The 27,085-nt window shown below is 61.4% G+C and overlaps 1 protein-coding gene and 1 long non-coding RNA gene across 6 annotated transcripts in view; one reads left to right on the top strand and one right to left on the bottom strand.

Moving 5' to 3' along the window:
* The window catches only part of IL6R (interleukin 6 receptor), a 37,545-nt gene continuing 10,460 nt past the window's right edge, over nt 1-27,085 (top strand). The window contains exons 1-7 of one of the 5 annotated variants that reach the window (XM_032319235.1): nt 8,746-10,016; nt 10,469-10,592; nt 15,966-16,205; nt 16,617-16,740; nt 18,507-18,688; nt 18,924-19,090; nt 19,473-19,614. In XM_032319235.1, the coding sequence (XP_032175126.1) occupies nt 9,825-10,016; nt 10,469-10,592; nt 15,966-16,205; nt 16,617-16,740; nt 18,507-18,688; nt 18,924-19,090; nt 19,473-19,614 (1,171 nt within the window). In that variant the 5' untranslated portion in view covers nt 8,746-9,824. Of the gene's footprint in view, nt 326-629; nt 1,893-8,745; nt 10,017-10,468; nt 10,593-15,965; nt 16,206-16,616; nt 16,741-18,506; nt 18,693-18,923; nt 19,091-19,472; nt 19,615-27,085 lie in introns of those variants that run through there. The other 4 variants (XM_032319238.1, XM_032319237.1, XM_032319234.1 and 1 more) reach the window with 4 other exon arrangements.
* Nucleotides 21,798-25,540, bottom strand: LOC116576739. Its single transcript, XR_004280266.1, has 2 exons — nt 25,271-25,540; nt 21,798-24,787 (listed from the first exon to the last, which is right to left on the bottom strand). It is a non-coding gene; the product is annotated as an uncharacterized LOC116576739 (long non-coding RNA).

The raw sequence follows: 27,085 nt of genomic DNA, 5'->3' as shown, positions 1-27,085 counted from the left end.
CCCGGGCCGGCGGGGGCCGCTCCTCCAGTGTCACAGGCGCCGGGACGGTCGGCGGCTCCGCGTCGTGCGCCCGCGGGAGCTGCCACCCAGCCGGGGCCGAGGGAGCGCGGGGACTCGCCGGGCGCCGTGCGCGGGCCCCCGGGGACCACGGCGCTGCCCTCGGGGCCCGGAGCCCGCTCGCCGCCCGCCCCGCCCCGCCCCGCCGCCCCGGGAGCGCGGGGCCTCGGCCGTGGAGGAAGCATGCTGGCCCTGCGCTGCGCGCTGCTGACAGCCCTGCTGGCCGCGCCGGGGGCCGTCGTGGTCCCCGGGGACTGCCCCGCGCCGGGTAAGAGCTCCGCGCGCGCCTGGAGGGCGGGGGCGGCGGGCGGGAGGAAGGGGGGCGGCGCCCCTGTCCCGCGCCCACCCGCCGCTCGTGCGCCCCACCGCGTCCTGCGCCGTTGGCCGCGGAGGCCGCCGCGCTGCCAGCTGCCCCGGGCCCGGCGTGTTCTGGGAACGCCGCGCCCCGAGCCTCCTCCCTGCGCTCCCACGAGTCCTTAAAGGGCAGAGGTCCCAGCGGGGTTGGGGGTTGGGGGTTGGGGGTTGGGGGTTGGGGGTTGGAGGCGCGGATCTCCCGCCCTGGGGTCCTGTGTACAGGACCGGCAGCTGTGGGGGCCGCGTGGCTGGCTCTGCCCCCCACCCCGCGCCCCGACCGCGAAGGGGCGGGTCCCGCTGCCCGCACTGGTTTGGGCAGACCCCGGCGCTGGGCGTTGAACCGGCCTGCGGAGGGCGGCTCGGCGCACACGGGGCTCTCTTTCCAGAGAGGAGGGGCGAGGCGCAGGGCAGTGGGCCCTGCTGCTCCTGTTGCCTGTAATCAGCCCTTGGCAGCCAGGCCCTTCTGTGGGCCCTGGCAGCACGCCCAGCTGCGTGTCCAGGCTCTCCTCTAGCCCAGCGGCCACTGCTTCCCAAGAAGCTTATTTTAGGCTGCGAGGGCTTCTCTGAGGGGCAGCCTGCAGGTTTCCGGGAACCATGGGCTCCTGTCCTGGGCAGAGATCCTCAGCCTGATCTCTCTGTCCAGAGAGGACGCCAGAGTCAGAGGCTGGGGGGTGGGCTGCCTTCTGGCTGGTGGTGCCCCTGGTGCTGGGCGGAGGGACCTAAAGGGGTTCCCTCTGTCAGTCCACACAGGGGACCCCTGCAGGGAGCAGTCACCATTGATTGGGGCCGCAGATACCGTACACTTCTGTCCCTGTCCTCTGTTGGGTCTAAAATACACTTGGTGCCGGGGAGGCGGGCTCATAGACGCTGGGAAGGGAGGTGGGCAGACCCTTGGCGGAGGCCCAGGCTCCTGGGGCTCCAGTGCTGTATGCCCCCCCCCCCCCCAGAAGCAGAGCTGGGGCTGTTTGTGAGGAGGGGAGCTGAGTGCTGGGGCCAAAGGGGCCGACGGAAGGGAAGTGAGACCTGGGTTCATCCCATGGGGGTGCCAGAGGCCTGCAGGGTGGGGTGGGGTGGAGGCTTCTGTGGTGTCTGTGGTCTTCCCAGCCCCCTGCAAGGGGCTCCCCTGCTTGTGGCTGTGCACCTCCCACCACGCCCCAGGGCACCTGTCTCAGGGGGATTCCTGCCTTGGCTCCTAAGAGGTTGTGGTCAGTCCCTGTTTGCGTGGTGGTCTCGAGGCCCGGACAGCCCAGGAAAGGCAGAACTGAGAGCTGGGGGAGGAAGTGAGAACCCAGTTCAGAAGGAAAATGCAGAGAAGCAGAAAATACCCCGCTTTCCTCCCACGCCCACGCAGACTCGGCCCACAAGCTGCGGAGTAAAAACGAAGATATTGTCCAGGAAGCAGGCAGCTGATGAGTGTGCATGTCTCGCCTCGGGGAGGAGAGGGGGCAACAGAGGCCGAGTTGGGCGAGAGGGGAAATCCGGTGGGTCTCGGGGCGGGCGGGGGGGTGTCTCGCATTTGGAGGCCCGCTTTCTCCGCAGTCAGAGGCTGCCCGCATGGCCGGGCTGAGGGCCCCGCTCAGGTACTTGCTGTCGGGGGCCCTGCATGGCTGGGACTTAGGTGTTGGGTGTGGAAGGCCTGGACACGGGTGACTCAGGTTCCTGCCGCCTGCTGCAGAGTGCCACAGGGCACAGGCAAGCGCGTACAGCTGCCTGTCTCTCCAGAGTCCTGTCTGGGCGTCTGAACCTCCCTCGAGGGGCGTCTTCTGCCGCAGCGCCTGCCTGCCCTAGCCTCACCCCTGTTGGGCCTCCCCAGCTGGGTGGTTTGGGTCTCAGAGTTCGAGGCTGTGTTAGCCGGATTTTGGCCCCCACTCCAGATCCACTGCGGAGAGAGCTCTGGAAGCGGGGAGGGTCCCTTTCTACACGGGCCTGTGGTTCGCTGGCCAGGATGGTGGGCTCCTCGGGCCGCTGAAGGCAGGCCCTCCACCCTCCGCCTTCTGGTCGCCAGAAGTCTCTCCCTGCCTTGGCTCGGCCCTTGTTTATTTACTTGAGCAAACACGGAGGCAGCGTAAAGCCCTGGGGGCCCGTGTGGGACTGGCCACCCAGACTCCACCCTGAAAGGAGCTTGAACATGGCCAAGAGTAAGTCCCCGAGAGGGACGGAGAAAGCCCAGCCGCCTGAGGCCTGGCGGTGCCAGCATCCTAAGGACAAACTGTCCGGAGGCGGGATGGTGCGGAGGAAGCCCCCCGGGACAGACCCCGGCCCACGGCTGCGGTGTGTGTGAGGGTCCCCGGGGCAGCCATGCGCTCTGCACTGTCCCCCTCGCCCCGACCGGCCCGTGTGCCCCCGTGCCAGCAGTCGCTGGGCAGGTGTGGCTGCTCCATTTACACGAGCTGCGGTGAAGTCAGGTCACAGCCACTGTCCTCCGTTGCTCAGCAGCGCCAGTGGCGTTCGCGTCCTGGACACACAGAGTCTCCGTCACTGCGGGAAGTTATCCTGGGCCTGTGGCCCGGGTGGAGGGGGGCTCGGGTTCTTCCCAAGCCTTCCTGCTGCGGCCAGCGCCCCCCACCCGACCTCGTTTTCTCTAGGGGGGGGCAGCTCAGCACCCCGGCTGTCTGCCCAGCGGTGCAAGTGGGGAGCCTTCTGTGAGGTTCCCTCCTGGAGCCTCACGTCCTGGCCTGGAAAATACAAGCAACAAACACCCGCCCGGCGGTAGCGAGGATGAAAGCGGAGAAGGTACGGGAGATCCGTCTGCGGAGCGGACGTCCCGGAGCGCACAGTCCGCGCGTTCCAGCAAACTGTTCTGTCTGCTGGTGTTCCCAACGCTGTTCTTAGAGCCGTGGATGCAAACATGAGCGAAACAGACCGAAGTCCCCGGCTCCCTGTACGAGGACCCGTGGTTCCGCGGTTGGGGGGGGCGTGGGGGAGGGGAAACGAGCTGGGTAGTGGGGGACGGGACAAGCGGGTGAGGGCTGGGACTGTGTGCATGGGACGGGCCGTGGAGCTGGCCTTTCCGAGGGGAGGCTCTCCTGGAGACGGTGACATGGGAAGGGGGCCGAGGGAACCCAGTAGGGATCCCTCTCCCTCGCCCGGGGAAGTTGCAGCCGCCGCCTCGCAGCCTGATGCGGTGGGCACCGAGGGCACCGAGGGCCTCGTGGGCTCTTGGGCAGAGGGCTCCGTGGGGACACTTGGTGCCCCTTGGACACCAGTGGGGAAGCTGCCATCCAGGTAGGGTCTGTAAGAGAGTGCTTGAGGGCTGAGTGGGCGCTTCCTTTGGGTGTGGAATCTGTGATTCACTCTCTCCTCGGCCATGAGATCCCGCGAGGTCCATGGCCTTTGGCACGGTTGCTCTTGCCCAGTGTGCTGCTGGGTTTCCAGCGGGCCCGCAGTCCCACCTGCCCTGTGCTGGCTCTGCCCGTAGGGGTGGGGCCCTGAGTCCCTGCATCGGGGCTGTCCCTCCAGCCCCTGTGCTGTGTCCCTCCGCCTCCCAGCCGCGTTTCCTGAAGAGCGCGCTTGGTCTATCCCTCCCTGCCCAGCGGCACCGCCAGCGCCAGCCACAGGCCATGCGCTGGGCCCCTTGCGCAGGGGACAGGCAGGGGGCGGGGGCAGGTTTTGTTGGAGGGGAAGATCAGGTCAGTTTGGGACGTTCGGGAACGGAGACATAGATCGGCCGTGGGAGACGTGGGAGCTGGAGTGTGGGAATGAGGACAGGGCCTGCGCCTGCGGTAGGTCCGTGGCAGCTGCCATTTCAGGCCTGGAGGGTGGCCAGCCTCACCCGTGCTGAGTGGAGCTGGGGGACAGGAGAGAAGTGGCCTGCGGAGCCTGCTCGGGCTGGCTGGGGAGGAGGGGACCGAGGGGGGCAGACTGGTGACATCGCAGGGGCCAGGAGCGTGGGGGTCTGGCAGCCCAGTGGGGACAGCTTGGGGAAGAGGAGGGAGCAGTCCTTGGTGTCCCACAGTGTCCCAGGGGGCAGGGGCTCAGGCCGGAGCGGGGCTGGGCCCTGACTGGTGTGCTTGGAAACAGGCAGGCCTTTGGTGACCTTCACAGGAGGAGTTGTGAGGCTGGAGGCCGGGGGCGGCCGGGAGGGTTCGTGAGAGCCCCGGCGGAGGGCAGCTGGCGCGGGGGTGCGTAGGCTGCTCTGGAGGAGGTGAGCTGTAGACGGGGTAGGGCAGTGGGGTGCGCCTTCGCTGGAAAAGTGGGGCCAAGAAAAGGGATTTCTAGAAAGACAACAACTGTCTGCTCGTGTGCATGAGGCTGGAAACGGTGGGGCGCGTCGACGGAGGTGGGAGCTGCGGAAACCGTCCTCGAATGGGCAAGAGGAGATGGAGGCTGAGAGGTTGTGGGGCGCCCGAGATCACACAGCAAGGAAGTGACAGGCCTGGCTCTGAAGCCCGCTCTTTGCCCTAAACCACATGTGCTGCCCAGTCCACCCCCGCCCGGCTGGAGGGGACCGTGATGCCAGGGTCACCTTCTCTCTTGCCAGCGCCCACATCAGAGGTCGAACAAGAGACGATGCCTTGGTGTGGCAGGGGGCGCCGCCGCCTCTTCAGTACGGAACGGTGCAGAAGGCCGCTCGCCAGCCCCCCAGTTTGGGGCAGGTCACGTCCAGCCTCGGCAGGCAAGACTTGGACGCATAAGTGGGGCCTGTTGGATGTTACTGATGCCGGGAGCCCATTCGGTCGGGAGGAGGGGTGGCTAGAGCCCGAGGACTCCCTTGCAGAAAAGCGGAGGCCACTGGGCCAGTGCCAACAAGAATTGCTGAGCCGCACTGGCGGCTCCATTGGTGAAGCGGCTTGGTTTCGGCTCGGGCTGTGGTCTTGAGCCCCGCGTTGGGCTCTATGCTCAGCGCAGCGTCTGTTTGGGATTGTCCCCCCACCCCCCCATCTCCCAGCCCCGCTCCTGCGCGTGCTGGTGCGCTCCCTCGTATTTCCTGAGAGATCGCACGTCTGGAAAATAAGGCTGGGTTTTTTTTTTTTTTTTTTTTTTAAATTTATTTTTTTTTTTTAAAGATTTTATTTATTTATTTGACAGAGAGAAATCACAAGTAGTCAGAGAGGCAGGCAGAGAGAGAGAGGGAAGCAGGCCCCCCGCCGAGCAGAGAGCCCGATGTGGGACTCGATCCCAGGACCCTGAGATCATGACCTGAGCCGAAGGCAGCGGCTTAACCCACTGAGCCACCCAGGCGCCCCAAGGCTGGGGTTTTAACCTTAATTACCGGATGTGAGTCTCACAACATCGTCTTGAAGTGCGTCATCTTTTTATTTCCAATTTATGGATGGGAGAGGGGTGTGAGGATCCTGAGAAGCCCGAGGTCACGGAGCTCCTCAGTGCACCCTGTGCCCTGCGGCTGGAACTTGGCTCTGAGCCCTGGGCTGGCCTCACCAGTGCAGCCCTAGGACTAGGAAGGAACGCAGATTAAGAGCTCGGTGTCGCCTTACAAGCATGGAGGAGTCCTTCCCCCAGTCCCCTGGTGGGCACCTGATGGCAAGGCTGTGGGAGGACCCCTGTGGGGTGAGCTGCCTGGGGCAGTCTGGGCCACGGGCCCTGGACGTCTGTAATTTCAAGAGCGCGCCCAGGCTGCACCTGTTCCAACCCCCAGCAGCAATGAGCGAATGCCCTGTCTAGACCTTTGCCCAGAGTGTGTTATTAAACTAGCATCTACACAGAAAATGGAGTCTGTGTGGAATTAATTTGCATTTACTTTATCTGAGGGAGACTGGGTTTTCCATGTCTGAGACACATTTGCATCACCTGTTTCACAACTTAAGTGGGGGTTGTTGGTCTTTTTCTTACTGTTTACAGGAAGTCTTAATATATTAAGGAATTTAGGCTTTTATGATGTGATTTATGAATTTTTTCACTGGTTTGTCAATCAGTGTTTTGACTTTTCCAGGGTGGGGGGGGGGATTGTGTTTGCCATGCTGATCTTTAAAAATGTAGTTGGGTTTATCAATCTCCACAGCTTCTAGGTGTTGTTTCATACTTAATAAGATCTTCCTTTTGCCAATATTATCTTAAAAGATTATCCCCACCCCTGCTTGAAGAGGTTTTTCTATTTAAATATTTGATCCATTCTGAGTTCATAGACTGAGGCATGAGGTGTGGCTCTGTTTTTCCCCAGTTATAACCTAATGTCCCTTTTCAGTTTAGTGAAAATCATTTCCCCCCAGCGCTGGTTTTATTTTATTTATTAATTTAGTTAGAGTGGGGAGGGGCAGAAAGGGGGAGAGAGTGTTTGCCGACGCCCTGCTGCGTGCAGAGTGTCGGAGTTCACACTCCGACCCCCAGAGCACGACCCCGGGGGCATTCCGGAGTGGATCCCTCAGCCCTTGAGCCACCCGGACACCCTTGCCTCACTGAGTTTGCAGGGCACCTCTCAGGTCTGCCAGATGCCTAAATGCTTGGGTTTCCCCTGCTTCTGGGTGTGCTGAGCAGTTGGGCCCGGGTTTGAATCCAGGGTGGTCCCTGGCCCAGACTGTCCTGCTGGGAGGGGTGGGGGGAAGGCCTGGGTCAGGGCCTTGGCTGAGCCAACACTCAGACTGAGCCGCCCTTTTTTTTTTTTTTTTTTAAATTTATTGGACAGACAGAGATCACAAGAGGCAGAGAGGCAGGCAGAGCTAGGCGGGGAAGCAGGCTCCCCGCAGAGCCGAGAGCCCGGTGACAATGAGATCAGGACTGGAGCCGAAGGCAGAGGCTTAACCCACTGAGCCTCCCAGGCGCCCTAGTAAAAGATTGTGGTAAAATACACATCAGAGGGATCATCTCAGCCATTTTAAAGTGTGCACTTCATTAGTGCACACTAAGCGAGTTCTGGTGATTGTCATTTCTGAGCCATTTCTAGTTTTTCCATGACTTGAGTCTGTTCGGGGCGCCCTGTGCTGCTTCCCTGGCGGCCCTTCGTAGGGCGCTGTAAGGTTTGGCGGGGCTCGCCCCCTCTCCTTCCTCCCCGCCTCATTCTCGCCGGCGGCCCTTGCTCACTTTGGAGGCGGCCTGTCTGGCTCTAAAACGGTCCCGACGGTATTTTTCACGAGGGTCAGGTGGGATTTGCAGGTTGCTGTAGGGCGCACCCGCAAGGCCGAGTCTTCTGTCGCAGAGGGTGGCAGGGCAGGGGGCCTGGGACCGGATTCCAGCCGCGTCCTTCCAGGGGACCCGGGGTGAGCCGGGGGGACGTGTGCGCGGGGGAGGTGCGGGCGCCCGGGGTGGTGCGCGCGGGCGCGTGACCTCGGCCCTAGCTCAGGCCGCACTGGGACCGCGGGAGCCCACGTCGGGGCCTGCATGACAGACCAGAGCGCCGGGCGCGGAAGGGCAGCTTCGTGCACGTTCGCGGAGCGCGTGGCCAGCAGTGGGGCGAGGGACAGGACGCGGTCAGCCCGCCAGCCCCACTGCAGCGCCTCCAGCCACGCCGTCGGCCCCCGCCCCCCCAGGGCAGGCTCCTGGCTGACCACCGAGGCTGACTTCAGAGATGGGAATGACTGTGTTCAGGGCGGGGGAAGGGGGGCAGCCCAGGGGTGGACACGACTTGTCCTGGCCACCCTACCCACGGGCCCCAGCCGGCCTGCCGCAGCCCCCACGGGGGGCTCTGGGCCGGCATCCCCAGCCCAGCCCCTTTCTGTCCAGAGGCAGAGTCAGTCTCAGTGGGCCTCTGGGGCCTTTGGGCTGTTTGCCCTGTTTGGTATCTTTTCGTCCAACTAGGTGATAACCTCGGAGAGGTGACCTGGCCAGACCTTCCTGGCTGGGCCTGCGGATTCCCTGAGAGGCCCCAGGGGCGGGAGGACATGTTTCCCCCTGGAGCCGGTCACCACGCAGGTCTGAGCGCACCTCCTTTGTATGGGTCCCGAGGAGCCTCCTCTCTCTCCCCAGGCAGGGTGTAGTCCACGGTGCGGAGCCAAGGTCAATACCAACTCTGCCAAAGACAAGGCCGATAGGAGCAGGTACAGCTCCGCAAACAGGAGAGAGGAGGGGCGGCGCTGCCCGCGCAGGTCAGGGTGTGGGGGGCGGGGCCGGCGACTGAGTTCGAGGAGGAGGCGGGGCCTCTCCCTGGGACCCACGGACTTTAGCCTTTAGGCACGTGAATGGGTGACCTGGTGGGGGGGGGGGGAGTGTGTGTGTGTGTGTGTGTGTGTGTGTGTCCATCCGTCCGTCCCCTACAAGCTGCTGCCCTAGGGAAGGTCAGGGTTGGGCCCTAGGCCAGCCGGCCAGTGTGCCTGGGGAGGCCTGCTCCCCTCTGGTCCCTCACACCTGGGACTCCCTTCCTGAGCTGCTGTGGTGGGTGGAAAGGCAGGAAGTGACAGGTGACAGGTGGCGGGCAGCCCAGAAAGGGGGAGCTGGGGGGAGCCCAGAGAGGCACCTGTCCCAGGGAAGAGAGACCCTTGTCCAGACAGACCTGGAGCCCATGCTGTTTGAATTTGGCAGGTTCCCGAACTTGGGTGCCTGGGTCGCCCTGCAGGACGAGCTTCCCTTCCTGGCAGTTGTGAGGAGCGGCAGGCCCGGGAGAGCTGACGCTCTTGACGGCTAACGAGCGATTACAGCGCGCGGTCCGGAGAGCTGCTTCGGGTAGATGGGAGCACCGGGGACGTATCCAGGCCCCCCCCACCCCCGGAGCAAATTCTGCGTTTGGGTACAGGGACCCGCGCCCTCTTGGATACTTTGCCTCGGCCACTGCCTTCAGTTGAAGGCCTTTATTGCTGAGAAGGAACCTGGTTTCTCAGTGACCTGCCTGAAACCCTGGGCCCCTGTAGCCTGAGAAATTGGAGTCTGTTCTGCGGTGCCAGGGGGGCCCCGACAGCCAGACCTGAGTCCCTGCTCAGCCTCCAGGGCCCTGGGATCGGCAGGCGCGCCCGTGCTCGGTGGCCACGGGCTGCGTGGCGAGCTCACCGCTTACATCAGCGGGGCTGGGAAGCTGACCTTGTTTCTGCTGGCAGCGGCAGCAGAGAGGGCCGTGGCGGAGTTGAGAAATGTCTCCATGTGCATGTTTTTCTGATTGTTGACATTTGTGAGTTTACTTGAAGAGGAAAAAAAGGAGGAAGGCAGCAGAGCTGTCCGGGTTTTTGGCACGCAACCTGAGGTCCAGAACGAGGAGGGGCCCCATTTCCCAGAGCTGTGGGGCAGCGTCCCAGAGAGTGGGGTGGCCGGGGCCTGAGGGGCCTGCAGGTGTGGGGCTGTTTGCCGGGGGGTCACTGCTCTCGAGGACGGGGACGCAGGCAGGTTGTGGGAGTGCCCATCCCTTGGAGCTTTCCAGGGAGAGGAGCAGTGTTGGTCCGCAGGCTCTGGGGTGTGTCTGTCAACTCTCTCCAAGCCAAAGTCATCCACTCTTAGGATGATAAACCTGTTGATGAATGACTTGTTTTCAGGCTGGTATTGTCCGAGGTCAGCAGACAGAGATGCACTTCCTGACCTGTGAGAGCTGATGAGTCCACATGGACAGATGCTGGGGGCAGGAGTGGGGTCTGAAGGCTTGCTTTCAGTCCAACGGGGGCTTGGCCAGTGGCTCTGTGAGGAGCCCAAGGTTGCCTGAGAATTGTGGTGAGATGAGGGTGGGGGTGGGGTGGACTCGGGCTTCCTGTCCCTTCCCCGTGGGGCTGCTCCTAATCCTGGATGCATGGTTCCTGGTAAGTGGTGGGCCAGCCCTGATGCCGAGGACGGGGGCCTTCGGAGGGGTGTTGCTGGGAGGCTTGTTTTCTGGAGTGGACCTCTCCGGTTTCAGTCCCCGGGGATGTGCTTTTGTCCCCTGTGGGCCCATTGCCTTCGCAGGAAGCTGGGGTGCGGGGTCTGCCGTCCTGCTTTGGACGCCAGCCTGGGGAGGAGCGAAAGAGGCTCCGGGTCCTCCAGTGCCGCCTGCTGCCCCTGCCTCCGTGGTGCTTGCTGCTGGGGCCTGGGGGACAGCAGGCTCGTTCTCCAGGTGATGGGAGGGTGAATAGAAGGAAGGCACAGACGGCTCCTTTTGGGGTTGGGCTGGGGGCTTTGGGCCTGTGCCCTTCTGTCCGCAGAGGCTAGTCTCACCTTCGAGGGCTCCCTGACCACCCGTCCTCTGTGGGCTTTCGCGTTCTGGTGCCCTTTCCAGTTGTTCCCCCCATCAGAGCTCCAGTTGCTGCGGCCCCAGTGCTCAGACCCCAACTCCGATCCCCCGTCCCCGGATCCCTCAGTGCGCTGGGGACAGCTCCGGACGGCCGGTGGTACAGGCAGCGGTGAGTTCCCTGCAGGGCGTTGAGGGGTCTGAGGTGCCGCCGTGGACGAGGAGGACGAGGAGGTGTGGCGCACAGTGGTGGCGACTGTCTGTGCTGCCCCGGCGAGGGCTTCCGGCCTGGCCCGTGGTGGCACCCAGACGCCCTTGTGTTCTCCGGGGCCGGGTGCAGGCTTGCAGCCCTGCCCGCAGACCGCTGGGCTGTGGCTCTGCCCCGCGTGCTCTCGGGTTGGTGCTGGAGTGCGGGGGCCGCCCCCTCCCTGCTGCCCCCTCGCCCAGTGCCCAGCGTCTGAGCGAAGGCCAGGAGGTGCATCTGGAGGCATGGCGGGGCCCGGGCCCCGCAGGGCCACTCCACTCCCTCATTCAGGGAGTCCTGCTTGGGGAGGGGCCTGCTTGCTGGGGGGCGCTGGCTGGGCAGACGGGGAAGAGCCGTGACCTTGAGCAGACAGGGGTCTGGCCGGCAGAGCTGAGGGCCTGGGCTGTAGAGCCCAGCAGAGGCGACAAGGGACAGAGCGTAGAGCCCAGGGATGGGCGAACCCTCTGTGACCCAGAGGGACTTGCCCTGAGGAGCCCGCGCTCTCGCCCCCCGTCCCCTTGTGTTCTGCCCCACGTCCGTCCTCCTCCTGAGGCAGAGTAGCTTGGAGAGGCCCAGGCTGTGCTGCTCCTCTGTTTTAAATGCACACGTACTGGTTCTGAGAACCACGCGGCTTACAGATCTAAAATCTGCAAAAAGGTTGAAGGCAGAGACAGAAGTCACTTCCCGGCCCGCCCTCTGGAGAGGCGGGCAGGGCTGAGAGGGGCCAGCACTTCCTCCCTGCAGAGAGCTGGGCCGGGGCCGAGGCCCGGGTGTCGCTGGCCCTGGCTCGGAGGGGGTGGAGGTCCCGGTGGAGCAGGGTGAGGGCAGGAGGGTGGGCCCTGCCCGCCCTGGCTTCAGCTCCCTTATTGTCTTGCCGTCTCTCCTGGCTGAGTATTTGACCAGCCTGCACAGAGTGTTTTCAGAAGCGAAGCTGACAAAGTGTTCTTCACAGTTTCTAGAAGAAACAGTTTGCACGCTTTTTTTTTTGAGGGGCCCTCTGTGCTCGCTGCAGGGCTTGAACCCGCAGATCGAGAGTTGCCTGCTCTACCGACTGAGCCGGCCCGGCGCCCCCAAAAGAGACGCATTTGGAAGAAGGGCCGGGACAGGCAATAGTTGCCAATGGGTGGTTTATAATTAATCATTCCCTGTTTAAAAAAAATGGAAAAAAAATGGTGACTCAGTTTTAAAGACTCAGAAAACCATTACTCAAGCGACTTGGCAGAGGGAGTGGCCATCAGGTTGCTCCCCAGCTCTGCTTTTGTGGACGAGAAAAAAAGCCTTTTTCTTTGCTCTTTCTCGAGCTGCCCCAGTGCTGTGGGCATTGTTAGAGCAGGGAGGGAGGGACCGGCTGGTCACCCCACACGGAGGCAGCTTCCGGGCTGACCTGGGGCAGAGAAGCGAGTCTCCTGGAACTGGCAAGTGCGGAAGCAGCGCAGAGCTCCCTCTGGCTCCAGGCTGCTGGTTTGAGGAGCGTCCCTCTCTAGGGCGGGGTCAGCCTTGGCCCCAGACCACTGTGTCATCTCTGACGAGCTCTCTTGGCTGTTTCCAGTGGGGAGGCCCTGTCCCTGTGGGTCCCTCTCCAGCACCCTGCATTAGACGTGTATTAAGCACCTACTGAGTTCTCTGATGAATGTCCCAGTCACGGCTGGGGACGGGCGCCGTCCCTGTGAAAGTGTCCGTGGAAGGAGCAGCCCTGGCGGACCTTCCCGCAGCCGCCCGTGTCTGTCTGTCCTGTCTGTCGCGCTCTGCTGCCTGGTGAGGTCGGATTTCTGCTCATCAGCTGAAGAGGGGTCGGGAAGGTCAGCCCCAACCTGCGTGGTCCTCCGGCGGTTTCCGCGTCTTGGTTCCTGCAGCGGTGGTACCGTGCGCACGAGTGTCCCATCTGTGTCAACTCTCCTCCGAGCCGCCTTATCAGGTGGAAAACGGAAAAGCCAAAATGTGGTCGTGGTGATCAGGCGCGTTGGACGGTAAAAATAAAATTTTACAGATAACGAACAAAAGACAGCAGGCCTGGGGGCTCCATCGATAGGGCATGTGGCTTGATCTCGGGGCTGTGAGTTCAAGTCCCACCTTGGATATAGAGGTTACTGCAAAAAAATCTCCAGGGGCACCTGGGTGGCTCAGTGGGTTAAGCCTCTGCCTTCAACTCAGGTCATGATCCCAGGGATCGGGTCCCGCATCGGGCTCTCTGCTCAGCGGGGAGCCTGCTTCCCTTCTCCCCGCCCCCGCCTGCCTCTCTGCCTGCCTGTGATCTCTGTCTGTCAAATGAATAAGATCTTAAAAAAAAATCTCCAAAAAAAGAAGCGTTGGGTGGGGCTTCTAAACATAGCTTCATCGGGCACAGACGGAAGTCGTTGTGGACTCTGGGCCGGACGCGTCCATGAGTGCCCACCGGCGTCCGCACGCTCGGCTCGTGTTCAGTCATGGAGGAACAGGACACACGTGACACACATGCGGGGACCAGCGGCCCCGCCCCGGAGAGTACTGCGCAGATGACCAGGAGCACATGGGAGGGAGCTGATAGCCGCACTCTGATGCGGCAGACGCGGGAAGCCCCCAGCCCTCCCTGGGCGGGAGACCCACGGTGGGGGGTATCGCAGGCAGAGGAGGGCGAGCTGCGGCTGCTCCTGGATGAGTCCCGGACCCGTCATGAATGACGCAGCAGGCTGCGTGCGGACTTCCTATAGAAAGCTTCCAAATCAATCAAGGCCCAGAACAAATTAGGGGTCTGTGTGCAGCGAACCTATTTTTAACAGTAAAGACGGTTTGCACCCAAACCGGGACACTGCCAAGGCAGGGCGCCTTCCGGGCGGTGGCTGTGCACGCGCTGGGGCTCTCATGGTGGGACGTGTGCTCCCGTGGGTGCGGGCCGTATTTTGCAGCGGCTTCAGAAACAGCATCTGACCCTTACCGAGGGCCCCACGTGCAGGGTGTGCTGTGGCTTGGGCTTCTAGAGCCGTCTGGGCAGGGAGGCACCCTCAGGGAACCCGGGCTTCCAGGGGCTGGGTTGTGCTGCTGTTGGGGAAGCGTGGTTCCCGAGTCCCTGTTCTGCAGTGGGGAATGTATCTCCTGTCTCAAGGACAGGGTCTTTCTGCTGCCAGACGGTGTCCTCCTCCCTGGGGTCCTTCTGGAATATTTGTGGGATGTAGGTCAGAGAGGGAGGAGAAATCAAGGCCGTGGGGTCTAACGAACCAGCCCGAATGGCCCTCCCTGCACGGTGAGATTCGACTGTTTTTCCAGAGTCCAAAGCTCTGGCGAAGAAACCCGGTGAGGACCAGTGGCTACCCTGCCCCTGTCCCCATCCCTGAGTGGCCAGCCTCCGGGTAGAGGGTGCTGGGGAGGGGCAGGTCAGGCTCCAAGGGGTGAAGTGAGGAGGGCTCTTGAAGGCCGTGCCGTGTCCAGCCATCGCTCTGGGCGTGCTCTCCAGCTGGGGGTCTCGCTGAGCCTTAGTCCCTCTGTCTGCCACCTTGGATGTGGTGGAGCCGGAAGGACAGCCTGCCAAGTGGGACATGAGCTCCTCCTCCCCAGAGGAAGGCTGAGCGGGTCAGACCCGTTGATGCTGGCTCTTGAGCTGGGGGAAGGTGAGGCCAGTTCCTGCGGGCGTTTCCTAAATCTTGGGCAGGATTTTTTTTTTTTTTAAAGATTTTATTTATTTATTTGACAGAGAGAGATCACAAGCAGGCAGAGAAGCAGGCAGAGAGAGAGGAGGAAGCAGGCTCCCTGCTGAGCAGAGAGCCCGATGCGGGGCTCGATCCCAGGACCCCGAGATCATGACCTGAGCCGAAGGCAGCGGCTTATCCCACTGAGCCACCCAGGCACCCTTGGGCAGGATTTTTTGCTGCTGCTCGCTCACAGATGGTTGGAAGGGCCAAGTATGCTTTTATTTTTTTTTTATTAAAGATTTTATTTATTAATTTGAGAGCGAGAGACGACAAGAGGGGAGACGGTCCGCAGGAGAAGCAGACTCCCCATGGAGCCGGGAGCCCGATGCGGGACTCGATCCCGGGACTCCAGGATCATGGCCTGAGCCACCCAGGCACCCCCAAGTGTGCTTAATAAGAAAAATGGCTGTATTTCCTGGCTTCGATTCCCTTAGCTGGGTGGACGCGTTGAGTTAATTGGTTGACTAATTTTATCTCTGATTCTGAGACTCTGTTATACTGAAGGAAGTTCACCTGTTCTTTAATTTTCAGTATTCTTTCTCTTGCGTCGCACATACGCGACACTTTTCAGGGGGAGGGGGCACATTTGCTCTTTTTTACCTTCCGATTTGCTCCCAAGGATAAAAACTGCATTGTCCTGCGGGTTTCGTAGGCAGGAGTGGGTCCCCGGACAGAGGGGCCGCCCCGCCGCTGCGCAGCCTCCTGACGCCCGCGCGTCTGACCGCGTGTGGAAGGGTCCCCTGCTGGCCTGGGAGTCCCGGTGCGGCCCTGCGCCGGCTGAGCAGCTGGGTGTGGGCGTTCGCTCGGTCACCGGGTGTCCGGCGGCCCCTGTCGTGTGCCAGGCAGCGGGCTGGGCCCGGACACGGAGCAGAGCAGAGCCCAGGCTGGCTATTCCTGTGGCGTTAGAGTCTTGGAGGGTAGACGGGGGCAGCCGTCGTGACTCTGTGGCAGTGGGTGGGGGCCGGGCAAGGAAGGGGGCGCCGGTGGGGACCTGATCCAGCGGGGGTTGAGGGAAGGCCTGGGCTGGGCGGTATGGAGACCTGACGGAGAAGGTCATGGGGAGCAGCGGCGGGGCTCCGGACCCTCGAGGGGCTCAGGGAGAGGTGAGGCCTGCGAGCGTTGGGGCGGGTGGTGGAAGGCCCTGGGCGCCAGGCCTCGTGCTGGGAATTCATGCTGTGGACAGGGGCAGGCCCCCGAGGGTTTTCTCTTTCCTTTTCTTAAAGATTCATTTATTTTTTTTCTTCACTTATACATTTAAAAAATATTTTATTTATTACTTATTTTTAAATCCTTTACTCACTTGGAAGACAGTGCGAGGGTGGGGTGGGGGAGAGGCAGAGGGAGAAGCAGATTCTCTGCTGAGCCAGGGACATGGGTCTCCATCCCAGGACCCCGGGACCATGACCTGAGCCAAAGACACTTCACCTACGGCGCCCCTTCACCTACGGAGCCCCCCAGGCGCCCCGAGGGTTTTCTGATCAGAGGAGTCGGGGCTTCCTGAGGTCCCTGGGGGGCCGTGGCTGGGACCAGTGGTTGGGCTAGAGAGGCGTGGGGTTCTGAAGCCCCAGTGACTTCCCGGAGCAGGAGCAAAGCCCTTCTTGGCTGCTGTGGGCTTACCGAGCGTCCTCTCCCTCCACAGAGGTGGCGAGCGGTGCGGTGACCAGCCTGCCTGGGGCCAGCGTGACCCTGACCTGCCCGGGCGGGGAGCTGGGAGACGACGCCACCGTTCACTGGCAGCCCGTGGCCGGCTCCCCGCAGGGCAGCTGGGCTGCTGTGGGAAGAAGGCTGCTTCTGAGGTCCGTGCAGCTCAGCGACTCTGGAAACTATTCCTGTTACCAGGATGGCCGCCTGGCCGGAACCGTGCATTTGCTGGTGGACGGTGAGTTGGGAGCTCAGAGTGCGAGGGATCGGGTCCCAGCTGTCCCTTTAAACGCCTGTGATTTCCTTGGCCTGACAAAATCAGGAAGGATCCACTGCCATCTGCCAGCCCCGAGATGGATGGGGGGGAGGCATCTGGCCGGTGGGGACCCCACCCTCCTCCTGGCCCGCGTGCTTAGGGCTGAGGCCGGGGGTTCACAGCCTGAGGCCTGGGTTTGGGGGCTCCTCCTCCTCCACAGCGTCACCCCTGTGCCCAGCGTCCCTGGTGGTTAGTGTGGTTAATTTTATTACCTTACTGTTGTGGCAAAGATTGTACGAGCGTGTGTGTGTTCGCGAGCTCAGTGTGGTCTTGGGGCTGGCTGGGGGGCTGCAGGGCCGTGTCCCCCTCATTCTGGCTGTGCTCTCCCTTCAGTGCCCCCCGAGGAGCCCCAGCTCACTTGCTTTCGAAAGAGTCCGCTCAGCAAGGTAGCCTGTGAGTGGACGCCCCGGCACCCACCCTCCCCGACCACCAGGGCCACGTTACTGGTGAGGAAGTTGTGAGTATCTGGACCAGGCTGTGTGTCTGTCTGCCCCGTCCTTTGGAGGCCCCCGGAGGGGTGCCGGCTCGCACTGGGCGGCTGGCCAGGGGTTCCCAGACTTCACCACTTGGGGTTGAGGGAGGGGCTGGGGGACAGAAAGAGAACTTGCCAGCTGGGCGGTGCTGCTTCGTGACCACCTGACCCCGTAGCCGTGGGGGGAGCAGTGTCCCTTCCCGTGCTCAGCAGATGGAGAGGCTGACGTCGAGCCATCCACGAACTCGCTTTAAGGTCATCTTGCTTGTCGGTGGCTCAGCTAGGATCAGAGCCCCAGTCTGTCTGAGTTTGTTCAAAATGCCAGGTTTGGGGTTGGCTCTGAAGAAGGTGCAGAGGCCCCGAGAGGGCCGGAGCTGGAAGCTCTTGAGAAGTGTGGGGTGTGAGCCTTTTATCAGGCCCCTTCCCTAGGAGAGGCCTTGAGAGCCACGGTGGGGCAGGTGCGGGGGGAGGTCGGGGTGTGGAGGGGGGCGCTCCGCGGGGCCCGGGAGGAGCTGGGAAGGCTGTCGGGGGAGATGCTGGCTCCGTGTCCTGGTGCTGGTAATGGAGGTCGTCAGGGTCAGAGATCCGGGCAGTGACTCCAGGGCTTGGTTTCTGCTGGTGTCCGTGTGCCGAGTGTCATCAAGGGCCGACCTTACTGCCCGTTCTCTGTGCACGACTGAGCTACAGTCCGCCTGCGAGCGGCACGGCTGCCCGTAGGGGTAATCAGGACCTCCGGGACGCAGACTCGGGTCACCGGTGTCGTCGTTTGGGACCTAGAAGGTGTTTGTCCCCAGACAGGGTCTCCCTCCCTGCCCAGACCTGCCATGGAAACACTGGGCAGGCTCTTGGGTCCCCACGGCAGCTCCTGGACTGGGGAAGCAGGAGAAGGGCTGCCAGTCCGTGGGGGGAAGGTGCGCGCTGCTCCTTCTCCGGGTGCGCTCGCCCCACGGTGCTGGCTCACCCGTTCTTCCCAGCGCGGGCCCCGGGCTGCGTCCTCACCAGGACGGCTGGAGAGGCGCCCACCCTCAGTACCCCTGGTGACACACCCCTCAGCGTTAGGTGGGATGGAGGCTCTGACTCTGCCTGGGAGCGCACAAGCAGGGGGAAGCTTGTTCTGAGCAGGGGTCGGCCCCTGAATCAGCAGGGACCTGTAGCCCCGGCGAGTGGCCAGGTGAGGGGCTACCCGCCCCTCCTGCGCCCACACACGTCCTAAGTGGCCCCGTCAGGCTTCCAGGCCCGGTGGGACCGTGTCTGACTCACCCTGAATGTCTGTAGCTGCCCAGAGTTCTCTTCCGGGCTCATTGGCCTCCTTGGGAAGCCGGGGAGCAGGTGCCTGGCTGTTCCATGGGCTGTCCTCCTCCCCCGAGGCCAAGTGGTTTCTGTTAGAGACTCAGGGCTGGGGAGGGGGCCTCCCTGGCCTCTTGCTGCCCCGCCCTGGGGACAGAGGCCGGAGGCTCCCTCGTCCAGTGCCTTAGGGGCGGGGTATGCTCTAGCTCGGCACTGGGACCTGCCTGCGCAGGCACTAACCTGGTTGTCTCCCTGTGTGGTCAGAAAACCCTAACATGCCCCCGGGGGGGTCGGTGTTACCGATATTCCCATTTCCGAATGAGAAAACCGAGGCTCGGTGAGGCTGGATAATCGACAGAAATCACGAGACCTGCTAAGTGCTGCTGAGCGTGGGGCATCTCAACCTCGCGGCCCTGAACAAAGGCGGACACCGGCAGCCAGCCCGTCCTGTCCTGTGTCCACAGGCAGAGCCGCCCGCTGGGACACTCCCAGGAGCCGTGCCCCTACTCCCAGGGGCCCCGCAAGTTCTCCTGCCAGCTGGAGGTCCCGGAGGGGGACAACTCCTTGTACGTGGTGTCCCTGTGCGTCAGCAGCAGTGCTGGGACCACGTCCAGCAGCCTCTACCCGTTTAAGGGCTACGGAATCCGTGAGTAAGCTCTTGTGTGCCCTGGCCAGACGCCCCCGCCCCTCTGACGCCCCTCACAGACGGTTGGGGGGCACAGGGGGTGGTGTGCTGGGCTGGTGCCCTGGGGGCTTCCCGTGCCCTGGCAGGTGACACGGGGGGTGGGGCTGGTCTGGGCACTGGGGCGTCTCCGGCCCGTTCCGGGGGGGACGGGGGCCACGCTTGCCGCTGCATGGGAGCCTGCCCTCCTCGCCCGCAGTGCAGCCCGACCCGCCGGCCAACGTCACCGTCACGCCTGTGGACGGAAATCCCCGCTGGCTCCGTGTCACGTGGAGAGACCCCCCCTCCTGGAACTCCTCTTTCTACAGGCTGCAGTTCGAGCTCCGGTACCGGGCTGAGCGCTCGAAGACCTTCACCACATGGATGGTAAATCCTTTTACTTATGCAGAAGAGTGGCCCTGGGGTTCCTGGGATGCGACAGGCGTTCTCTGTGGTCGTGTGACTCCCTGCTGTGCGGCGTGGGTGAGACCCAGGTCCTCGGGAGGCTGGGTCATCGCGTTCAGCACACAGCAGTGAGGATGCTGTGCCCCGCCTTCACCGGCCTGAGAGGATGTGGTGCCCAGGACGGGCAGCTGGGCCGCAGGCAGGCGAGGGGTCGGACCCTGGCAGGGTCCATGCGGGGGCTCTGGGCGTCTCTGCAGCCGGTCCCTCCCTGCATCTGACAGAGGATGCCACTGAAGGGGGGGCAAGGGTTGTCTGGCTGGTGCACCCTGGCCTCACCTGCTGCCGCTGGGCCCCCTGCCCATAGGTCCAGGAGCCCCGGCACCAGTGCACCATCAGTGACGCCTGGAAGGGCCTGCGGCACGTGGTGCAGCTCCGGGCTCGGGAGGAGTTTGGACACGGCTCCTGGAGCACTTGGAGCCCCGAGGCCAGCGGCACCCCTTGGATAGGTACCGTGGTGGGCGTGGCGGGGAAGTGTCCACTGTGTTACTGTCCCCCAACTGGTGCTGTCACGGTGAGCCTGCAGCCACCCGGGTTTGGGAGGGAGGCCAGCACCAGCTCCCGTGTGGGGTGCACACGCTGCTTGTGGTGCTGCCGGCAGCTGGGGCCTTCGGCTCTGCTTGCGCGGGTCCTCTTCCTGGCTGTGGAGGCGCGGGCGGGGGATGGGGGGCCGGGGCATGTAGCGCCCCAGCTTCATGGGGGAGCCACTGAGAATGTGTAGCTGTACTTAGTGTCCACAGTTACTAATGTCTCAATTTTAAAAAGGTGTTAAAGATGATAAAACTGCCTTTGGGGAGTTACTGAAATTACTGTGCTTGGTAGAAAACGTGAAACATTCCACAAAAGTATGAAAAATGATGATCATCAGTATCTTTACCACCTCGAGAAACCCAGGGAGAACATTTCAGTGTGCCGCTTTCCTTCTTAAGTGCATGTGTGGAGAACACCGTGAGGCTCTCATGTTACCAGGTGTTTCTCGAAAATGTGTTGTCTAGTAACTGTGATTAATGTGTTTTTTTAACTGCTGACAGTTTTTTAAAAGATTTTATGTATTTGACAGAGACAGAGATCACAAGTAGGCAGAGAGGCAGGCGGTGTGGGGCTGGGGTGGGGGAGCAGGCTCCCCGCTGAGCAGGAAGCCAATGCGGGGCTCGATCCCAGGACCCAGAGATCATGACCTGAGCCGAAGGGAGACACTTAACCCACTGAGCCAAGTCACCCTTAACAGCTGAAATTCTTACCAAGTTAGTACATTCTCGTGGCCAAGAAGCTGGGAAGGATTTCCAATACCAGTGCCTCTTGTCCTGACCCTTCCTGTGTCAGTCCTGCCTCCCAGAGGGAGCTGCTTGGCCTCTGTTTCCCATTCTTCTCCTGGTGACTACAGAGCAGCAGCCAACACGACTGTTATGTGTTTTTCGAGAGAAAACAATTTAAGACATCTTTGGATTCCTTCCTGTGAAAGCTTAGGATTGAGCAGACCCAGACCCAGTGCAGGAGTTTCTCGGATTATAGTGTCGGGGGGAGGGTCATCTGGTGTCTGGTTGAATGCTTCCAGAGATGGAGGGCTCACCCCCCACTCCAGGAGCCCATTCCGTTGCTCCCGGTGTCCGCGTCCTAGAACGGTGGCAGGCTTCAGCGTCGCATTTCTTTAGCCCAGCAACAGGGTTGAGCCAAAAGAGTTGTTCTTAAGTACCAGGTAATTAAAACAGAAAATACAACACCCGTGCGTTGATCACGTGTGGGTAAAACAAAGACAGGAATAGAAGTGACGGCCGGCCCGTCCCCGCCCTGCTGGCTCTCACACCCGGCCCCGGGGAGAAGACTGGCCCAGAGAGGCTGGTACTCCGCCCCGAGCGGAGGCTGGCGCACGGTGGCTCTTCCTCTTCCTGCTTCGCCGCGTGACGCCCCTCTTTCCTGTCCTGGGGGAGCCAGAGGAGGCCTGGGTTAAGGAGCTTCTGAATTGGACGCATGTAAGATTGCAGGCTCAGATCCCAGCTGGTCCTTGTCCTGCCCTGCCCGTGGAGAGCAGGAGGCAGGTTTCTGTCGGACCCTCTTCCGCAGGCCCAGACAGGAAGCCGGGAAGGCCTGACTGGTGTGGCTCCCTCAGGGAGACCATGTAAATGCATCGGAACGTCCTCAGGCTAGCTCGTGTTGACCTGTCTGTGACATTCTGTGATTTGTGTACATTTTGAGCCAGAACAGGCTCATGGTCCGAATGCTGGACCTTACCGTGGCCTTGGAAGCCTGCGCAGGGGGGCAGATGGCTGACAGCGTTGTGCGGAGGGAATGTCTCGGACTCAGGCTGAGGCCTGTTGACCCTCTGCTCAGACGGTCACAAACAGCTTTAAGAAATTCTGTGTGTTAGAAAGCTCGCTCTTTGTCTTTAAAAATGTTGCGATGTGGTGAAACACATGTAACTCAGCTTTGACCACCGTAGCCGTTTCTGAGTATCTGTTCAGTGGCGGGAAGCACGTTTGCACGGTTCACAGGCCGTCCCGACGTCGGCTCCCAGAGCTGCTCTTGCTGCCAAACCAAAACTCTGTCTCCATTGGATGCGGAGGGGACTGCCACCTGCTCCCTGTCTCTGAGGTTCGCTCCTCATGGAAGTGCCAGTCAAGTGCTAATTGATGCTGAAATTAAATTTGGTTCATGGTTTTCTGGAAAATTATATTTTGATACTTTTAGTTGAAACGTAGAATATAGAGTAGTAATTATTGATAAGATTGTAATGAATCATGTTGAAGTATCTAATTGTGTCATTTCATTAAGGAGAGGTTTGTGCTCGCAGTCTTGAACGGGTGGAGCTGTCTTTCGGTGGCAGGTCTGTTTCGCGTAGCGTGATGTCCTCGGGGTTCATCCTGTTGTAGCAAGTGTCCGAGCTTCCTTCCTCTGAGGCTGAGGCCTATTCAGGGCACAGTGGCCCACGTGTGGCATGTGCACTCACCTGTGGACAGCCCCTTGAGCTGCCTCCGCCCTCTGGCTGCCGTGGCGGACGCTGCGGTGAGCGCCGCTGGACAGCATCTGTCTGGGTCCCTGCTTGCGGATCTTTCGAGTAAATACCCAGAAGTGAAATTGCTGCCTCACACAGTAGTTCTGTTTTTAATCTTTTGAGGAACTACTGCACTGTTTGCCTCCGTGGCTGCACCATTTTACGTTCTTACCGGCAATGCACAGGGTCCAATCACAGCCTCCTCCACACTCGGGATTTTCTGTTCTTTGTGTTTGGTTGTTGGTAAGAGCACCCCCGGGGTGTGAAGTGGGTGTGGGGCTGGTCTGCGTTTCCATCAGGAGCTGTGAATGTTCACCACGTTTCCTTGTGCTTCTGGCCCATTTGTGTGTCTTCCTTGGAGACATGTCTGCTCAGGAAGAAAGTTCTTTCTCACGTGAGCCCCACCCTGTCCTCTGGGGTAGACGAGTCCCGACACAAGTCCACTGTTCTGCTCTCCCGAAGTTCTCGGCGGCTCCCGGAGGACCCACGTCTGCTCAGGTGTCTGGTCCCTGGCTGCTGCGTGGAGAGCCTGCGCACTGGTCTGCTCCCTTCCTGTGCACCTGGTGTCCTTGGTGGGTGTCCCTCTTCAGGTTACAGACGTTGTCCCCACAGTGGGCGGCAGTAGAGCTGGGCCGCCTGGCCAGCACTGGGTCCAGTCTTTGACTTTCCAGCTTGGGGTGGCTGTGCTGCTGTGCCTTGCTGCAGTGACCGCAGAGGCTTGGACAGGATACCTGGTGGCATCTCCCATCAGCGGCTGAAGCCTTCGGGACCCCTTTCCTATGCACATGTGGTTTTGGGGGATCCTTAGAGCCCCCCAAGAGAGAAGCTGGCTGTCCCCCCTGCTGAGGGCAGTGGGGGGAGTTCGGGGGGCCGGTGTGAGAGAGCGGGGGGCCGTCTGGAGAGTGGGGTTTAGCGAGTTTTCCTGATGGAGCAGTTCCTTGGCTTTTGGGGGCATCAGTGGGCTTCCCAGCTGCCCGGGACCCGGACATGCAGGCCGCTCCTGCCTCTCAGCGCTGGTGTGGGAGTGGTGACCTCTGGGGGACAGGGAGGTTATGGGAGACAGGCTGGACCCGGGAGTCAGGCTGGAGGGCCTCTCAGAGCTTAGCCGTGCCCACGCGAGGCGGGAATGCTGAGACCTGTCCGGTTCCCTTCCAGGTCTGTTTTCAAAACAAGCTCTGGCTGGTTTCATTGAAGAAATTCTTTGCGTGATTTACTTGTCAGCAGCCTGTTCTGGCATGCCTCTCGTGACAGCGGACATGTCTGCGTAGGTGACGGCATCTCCCATGTGTGCCGCTCCTGGTGTGAGGGGCCCCGGCCTGGGTGGATGTGTGTGTGGCTCTGGTCCACGTTACCCCGGCACAGGCAGGTGCTGAGGAGGACGGCCCGTCTCTCTCTGCCTGTCTGGTCATCTTCAGGGTCTGCTTGTGGCTGGGCACATGCTGTCCCCTTTTCCTGAAACGCTAGAGCCTAGAGATAACGGGCTGCAGTGAGTTTTTGTTCCCTACCTCAAGGGCCACTGCCAGGATGGCTGGGATGGAGGCCCCTTGCGGAAGTTTCTGTGAGCGCAGAGAGAAGACACCCTCCAGCGATAGCGACGTGTCGGCGGCGGGGGGTGTTTGCAGTTGCCACACCGTGCTGGTTGGTCCCTGGAGTGACAGGAGGGAGGCTGTGGGTGTCCCAGGATCACCGTCCTGGACACCGACCCCGAGCCACTCAGACTGGGGAGGGGGCGTGGGGTGGGCAGTGTGGGGAGACTTCGCGGTGGTCGTGGACGCTGCGGGCCGCGCGTCCCTGACCCGCGTGTTGGCAGGCTGCGGGCCGAGAGAGGAGGAGACGCTTCCCGAGGAGGTCTTTGGGTGGCGGACGGTGGAGGAGTGTCTCCATGGAGACAGGGATTATAGGCTGTCTGCACGCAGGTGGGAACGGGGGTTTGGGCCAGGCTGGAGCCCAGGTGTGAGAGCCGCAGGGCGCGGCAGGTGCACGTCCGCGGTGGAAGGCCTGCTTGCGGGTGGGGTAGCGGGTAGAGAGGGGCAGCGGGGCCGCTCCGTCCAGTAAGGCCATCACCCTGCCGGCACCTGCAGCAGTGACGCAGGGAGACGGTGCCCCTGGACGTCCGGCCAGAAGGAGGGGTCGCAGCTGGATGGCCGCCAGCCCCTCTCGCCGGTGGGAGGGCTTCCCCGGACCTCTCCTCCCTCTAGGAACCCGTGGCCCCAGAGCCCCCCTGCAGGGAGAGTTTATTGCAGGGCCTGGGAAGCCCGCGGGGGTAAGCGGGCCTGGTCTCGCTGCTTACCCGCGCTCAGCGGACAAGTGACACCGAGGGTCCCTGGGGTGCCCTGAGCTCAGACCCTTGGCCCCCCTCTTGTCCTGAGGGGGAGAGTCTGCGCCTTCAAGAGCTCCGGCACGCGGTTCCCGAGAGACTGTGCCTGCTGCGCTCAGCTCCCCAGCCGGGGCCTCGCGGCCGCTCTCCCACCGGCCAGGCTGCACACACGCACACTGGCCTGGCCACGCGCACGCACATGCGCACGCACACCCGGCCCGGCCGCAGTCGCTGGCGCGCTGCTCTCTCCCGCTCGCCGGGTCTGGGCCCTGGGCCTCTGGCATGTTTGGGGACCGTGGCCAGTGGCCGCTTGATTCTGCTGAGGAAGGACGAACACAGTTAAGTGGAAACGGCTCTTGGCTGTTCCACAGAAAGGGGGCTGCTTGGGGTGTGTGCGTGTCCCCGGCCGTGGCAGGTTTCCCCTGGGCCCCGCAGAGCAGCCCCCCCACCCCCACCCTGGCAGACCGCCCGCTGCTGCTTGTGGTGTGGGCAGCGGTGGGAGTCGAGGCCTGCAGTGATTGACTTGCTGCTGGTGGTGCAGGTGTGAAGCTGTGAGTGAGCGGGAGGGGGAGGCCCTGCCGGAAGCCCGCCCTCCCTGCCCCCTTCCTGCTCGGTCAGCCCCTCTCCCCGCCTCACGCCTCCCTGCCACCTCCTTATTTCTTCCTCCTGCTTCCCGCTCTGGGCTCCTGCCCCCAAGCCCCGCCCTTCACTGGTCATAATACAGTTGAGGAACAGAAAAAAATGGTTTTCTGTTCTCTGCCCTCCCCCCCATTTCTTATCTGTATTGAGTGTAATCGACCTGTAACACCATGTTATGTGAGTTTCAGGAGTTTGATACTATGTTGCCGAATGGTGCCTCATTGGGTCGGCTTGGGGCCCTCACCGGGCACTGCAGGTGTCTTTCCGTTTGGTGAGGACGTTAAGGTCCCCTTTCTCGGCCGCCCCCAGAGGCGCAGTGGGGATCTGTCCGTTCCGGCGGCACAGCCCCCTCCGTGCCCAGCGCTGAGGGTCAGCGCGCTCGGTGTTTACGGGGACTCTGTGCCCTTCAGCGCGGGGGTGTTGGAGGAAGCGGCTGGGCCGGAAGTGAAGAAACAGCTTCTAGGAGAGAGAGGTTCAGTGTCTTAGCCCAGATCACTTATCTGTCCCGGGGGGCCTCTCCCGCCTTTCATGCTGGATTTCTCTATCCTAAAACCGGAGCGCATGAACTCCAACCAATCCTCAAGTTAATGGAAATGAGTTTCTTGTTTTAAAAACTCGGGTGGGGACAAAAAACCCAAACCCTCCTGTGTGGTCTGTCAGTCTTGTCATTCATTTTGTTACGAATGTGAAAGTGTCTCCTGTAATCTTGGAGGTACTCACACAAGGAGAACACACGGCCGCAACTATCATTGAGGTTCCTAATAGTCTTTCCTAAACGCTTTTCCATAATTGAAATTTTACTAACTACATAGTTTTTTGGCAAGATGTGTTAAGGTCTGTGCTCACAAAGATGAGTACGATACAGTCTGTGAATTTGAGGAATGCTCACTCTAGAGATGGTTCTAAAAATAAAGGAGAAGAAAAGCCCAGGGGCGCCTGGGTGGCGCAGTTTGATAGGGGTCTGACTCTTGACTTCAGCTCAGGTCGTGATCTTCGTGTCAGGAGATCCGTGAGCTCCGTGCTCCTCGGAGAGTCCGCTGGAGACTCTCTCTCTCCCTCTGCCCCTCCCCCTGCTCAGGCACTCCCTCTCTTTTTCCAGGAAGTAAGTAATCTTAAAAAAAAAATCATTCTAAGAGCCAGAAAGACTTGTCATTTTTTTTTTTAAAAGGCTTTATTTATTTATTTGACAGAGGGAGAGAGATCACAAGCAGGCAGAGCAGCAGGCAGAGAGAGAGGAGGAAGCAGGCTCCCCGCTGAGCAGAGAGCCCGATGCGGGGCTCGATCCCACGACCCTGAGATCATGACTTGAGCAGAAGGCAGAGGCTTTAACCCACTGAGCCACCCAGGCATCCTCTTGTCACTTACTTCTTACAAAACTTTGGACAAGTTCTTTAGCTGCCCATGCCTCAGTTTCCCCATCTGTAAAATGGGGAATATCATGATACTGTCCCCGAATATTGTTGTGGAGACTAAACAGATTGATCCATGGGAGGTGCTGAGATTGGCACACATCAGGCGCTCAGTAAATGCTGGAGATGGTTACAGTTGGTGTGCTTTTGTTGCCATCAGTCACTTCGAGGCACTTGGGGGCCATGGCTGTCTGTTCCTTCCCTTCTTTGCCCAGCGTGGCTGCTGAAGGGAGGCGTTAGGAAATATGAAATACATTTGCCTAAACGCTGAGCCTCGGGGTCTTTGTAAAATGGAGATGGCAGGGCCCACCTCACAAGCACCAGGGAGCGTGACGTGGAACCGAGCACGCACAGATGCGCAGGGGTGTGGCCAGTGGAGCTGCCCACAGAGGGGTGCTGATGATTGAGGGACACGTTCCCAGTGGCAGTCATCTGACGTCCCTCGGGCCCTGTTTCCTCATCTGTAAAATGAAGTGACGATTATTCCTGACAGTGCAGACATGCCTTACCTTCCGTGTCTGGGGACAGGATGGTCTGCAGCAGGGGCTCTGTGGCCATCTAGGGAG

Source organism: Mustela erminea, chromosome 17 (genome assembly GCF_009829155.1).
Source record: "Mustela erminea isolate mMusErm1 chromosome 17, mMusErm1.Pri, whole genome shotgun sequence".
Classification (NCBI taxonomy): domain Eukaryota; kingdom Metazoa; phylum Chordata; class Mammalia; order Carnivora; family Mustelidae; genus Mustela; species Mustela erminea.
Note: the sequence above shows the minus strand (reverse complement) of the source record. Positions and strands in the feature narration are given on the sequence as shown.